Source organism: Triticum aestivum, chromosome 4D (assembly GCF_018294505.1).
Source record: "Triticum aestivum cultivar Chinese Spring chromosome 4D, IWGSC CS RefSeq v2.1, whole genome shotgun sequence".
Lineage (NCBI taxonomy): Eukaryota > Viridiplantae > Streptophyta > Magnoliopsida > Poales > Poaceae > Triticum > Triticum aestivum.
The window spans coordinates 501645598-501648343 of record NC_057805.1 but is presented as its reverse complement, the minus strand read 5'-3'; the positions used below and the strand labels follow the sequence as shown (position 1 = coordinate 501648343).

Below are 2746 nucleotides of genomic sequence, written 5' to 3'. Positions count from 1 at the left end.
CTTTTTTTGAAGCAGTAGTAGTATATCATACCCTTAAACTTCTATCTTAGCAGAACCGCAATGCCTTGGTCGGGGTCCTAGCCGCGTGCAATGGAAATCAAAAGCGGAACATGCCGAGAAAAATAGTGGGAAATCATTATATGCAAAAGAACTGAATAACTATTTAATCCGCATTGCATAAACATAGATATAGTTAGAGATAATTAACCATTTGATCAACGTATATGCAAATAGGCGGACACATGATCAGCAAAAGTATGATATGTGGTAGCAGGGGATACGTACATCCGGTTTGAATGACAGTCCAACAATAGGCTGTGTATGTAGGCATATATCCTTATGTGTACCAGTTATGGCTTGTTATAATTTTTTTTGTCATACTTTAATGTTGAAGATTGATATACTGTTGAACTCTAATAAATACTGCCTGCATCCGGGTTTATTAGTCTCATCATATTTTGGGTCAAAATTTGACCACATATTTGGCTAGAAAAATGTTAATACATGTCACCAAAAATTATATTATTTGACTCGTTCAAAGTGTTCAATGATATTACTTTTGCTATGTATAATTTATATTTTATTAGTTTAAGTCATGGTTGAAATATAATTTAAAATTGTCAATATAATTTGTTGTCTGAATATGACCATCAAATGTGCAACAGCTAGCTAACGAAGGCTGTCACCCTTCAAGCCCACAACCATGTTGAGTATTATAATTATTAGGAAAGATAGGATAATGTAGGATTTTATTCTATTTTGTCTTATACTTTAAGTTGGTCATTGTACTACAATATAATATATGCCCACGATGCTCAAACAATGCATCAACAATTCCACCATCTCCCTCTCTACCCTTCTACAAACCATGCACACGCGTACAATTGCAATTTACTACGGCACAGACGTAATGCATGCATGCCTTGATGCGTTCCGCCCTGATTTCACGCCTTAAGCAAATACAAAAGTACTTAGGAGTGGAGTATGTATAGCACACACACATATAGTCGCATAAGAGATCGAAGGCGACGTTGATGATGGAGTGTAGTGGGTCAATTAACTTGGGACGTCGACGACCTTGAAGCTGTCGCGGTTCTTGAGGACGACGTCGTACATGTGGGTGGAGCGGAACTTGGTGAAGTCCCGCGGGAGGGAGATGAGGTCGATGCCGCCGTCGCGGCGGTGGAGCTGCACGATGTCGCGGTTCTCGTAGTAGCGCTCCCAGCCGTGCGCTCCCAGGCGGCGTTCCAGTAGCTCCAGCGACGTCATCTTCTCGCCGGTGGGCACGTAGAGCAGCGCCTTCCGGCCCGCCGCCGGCTGCTCCGGCTGCAGCTGCATCACGCCGTTCTTGAACACCCACACGCCGGAGCCCGAGCCGGAACCAGACATCCCTTCTCTAGCTGGCTGAGATGTGCGCACGCTATCGATCAGCAGGGGTGGTGCATATATATATTCCAGCGTTGCTCGCGCGGTAGACAAGTGCACCATCTAGGGTCGAGATTCTGGATGATTTGCCTATTCGGGTGCTCCTCTTTTGAAATAGTTGCGGCTGGTTTTAGCCTCTCCCGTCTTTTCAGTGTGGGAAAAGAATGTTCGTCCGGCGAGAGTGGAGGCTGACGTTACGTCTTACGTGAGTATCTCCCGACGCAGCAGAGTGTTGTCAAGTCTGGCCGTTGAGGCGCCGGTGCTCTGTACTTGCACACATGCGTTGGAGTTGGACGACATGCTCGCAATCGCAAGTCGCAAGTGCATGTATCTGGCGCCTCTTTGCCTCGTCGCTCTCTCTGTCGGCTTGTCACTTGTCCATCTTGCCGCCGCCGCCGTCGCCGCTGTTTAGCTCTCCTGCAATCTAGTCGTTGCCGACACTCTCGGCCATACCCGGTGCGCCGCTATATGTTGCCATTTCCCGTGACCACCGCACAGCTGTGTCAAAGGACAATTCTTTTGTTCATTTCTTTGTTTGATTGTGAGAGATCTTTAACAGCTACGCTATTTCCAATTTTTAGATTTATCGGCTGCTTGAAAACCAAGGCCAACTCCAACGCACAACCCCAACCGGACGTCTGTTTCGTCCGTTTTTCATCCGTTTGGGGGTGACAATGGGGCCGCGTCCGCCCGGACTTTTAGATGTGACGGCTGTGCACACATTTCGGTCGCATCTCGTCCGTGCGTCCAACACAAGCATACTAAAATGAATCATAGTAAATAGTTCAAATCAAACATAGCAAATAGTTTCACATCTGAAATATCTTACAACCCAATTGAAATAAAAACAATACTATGAAATAGTCTTTACAACCCAATCAAAATTTATTTGCATGAAAAGTAACTGGTAGATCTACTAGTTGTGAATGTGAGTCCACATGTGCTCAACCAAGTTATTCTGGAGCTGGACATGAGTATGCCAATCACGCCATTCACGATAAAAATGAATAAACTGTTCGAAGGTTGCAGGAGGTGGCTGCTCATGCTCAACATTTTCGCCATGAAAATCAAACCCTTGTTCGTTAGATGCTATCATCACGCTCATCCTTCACGATCATGTTGTACATGATCACACTAGCAGTCATCACCTCCCAAATCTTCTGAGTGCTCCATGTCAATGCAGGGTTACGAACGATACCCCATCAAGACTGAAGCACACCGAAAGCACGCTCCACATCCTTCCTAGCACTCTCCTGCATTTAGGAAAACATCTGTCTCTTCTCTTCTTGTGGATTGGGTATGGTCTTCACAAGAGTGGACC

General features: G+C 45.4%; 1 protein-coding gene across 1 annotated transcript; it reads right to left on the bottom strand.

Moving 5' to 3' along the window:
- Positions 1-734: 734 nt before the first annotated feature.
- LOC123100605 (flowering-promoting factor 1-like protein 5) lies at positions 735-1498 on the bottom strand. Its single transcript, XM_044522507.1, has one exon. The coding sequence runs from the start codon at positions 1486-1488 to the stop codon at positions 1057-1059; it is 432 nt and encodes a 143-aa protein (XP_044378442.1). The 5' UTR covers positions 1489-1498; the 3' UTR covers positions 735-1056.
- Between the last annotated feature and the right edge of the window lie 1248 nt (positions 1499-2746).

What these genes read in the sequence shown, in the direction of transcription:
- LOC123100605 (XM_044522507.1), bottom strand. Translation starts at nt 1,488, where the DNA reads ATGGTGCACTTGTCTACCGCGCGAGCAACGCTGGAATATATATATGCA.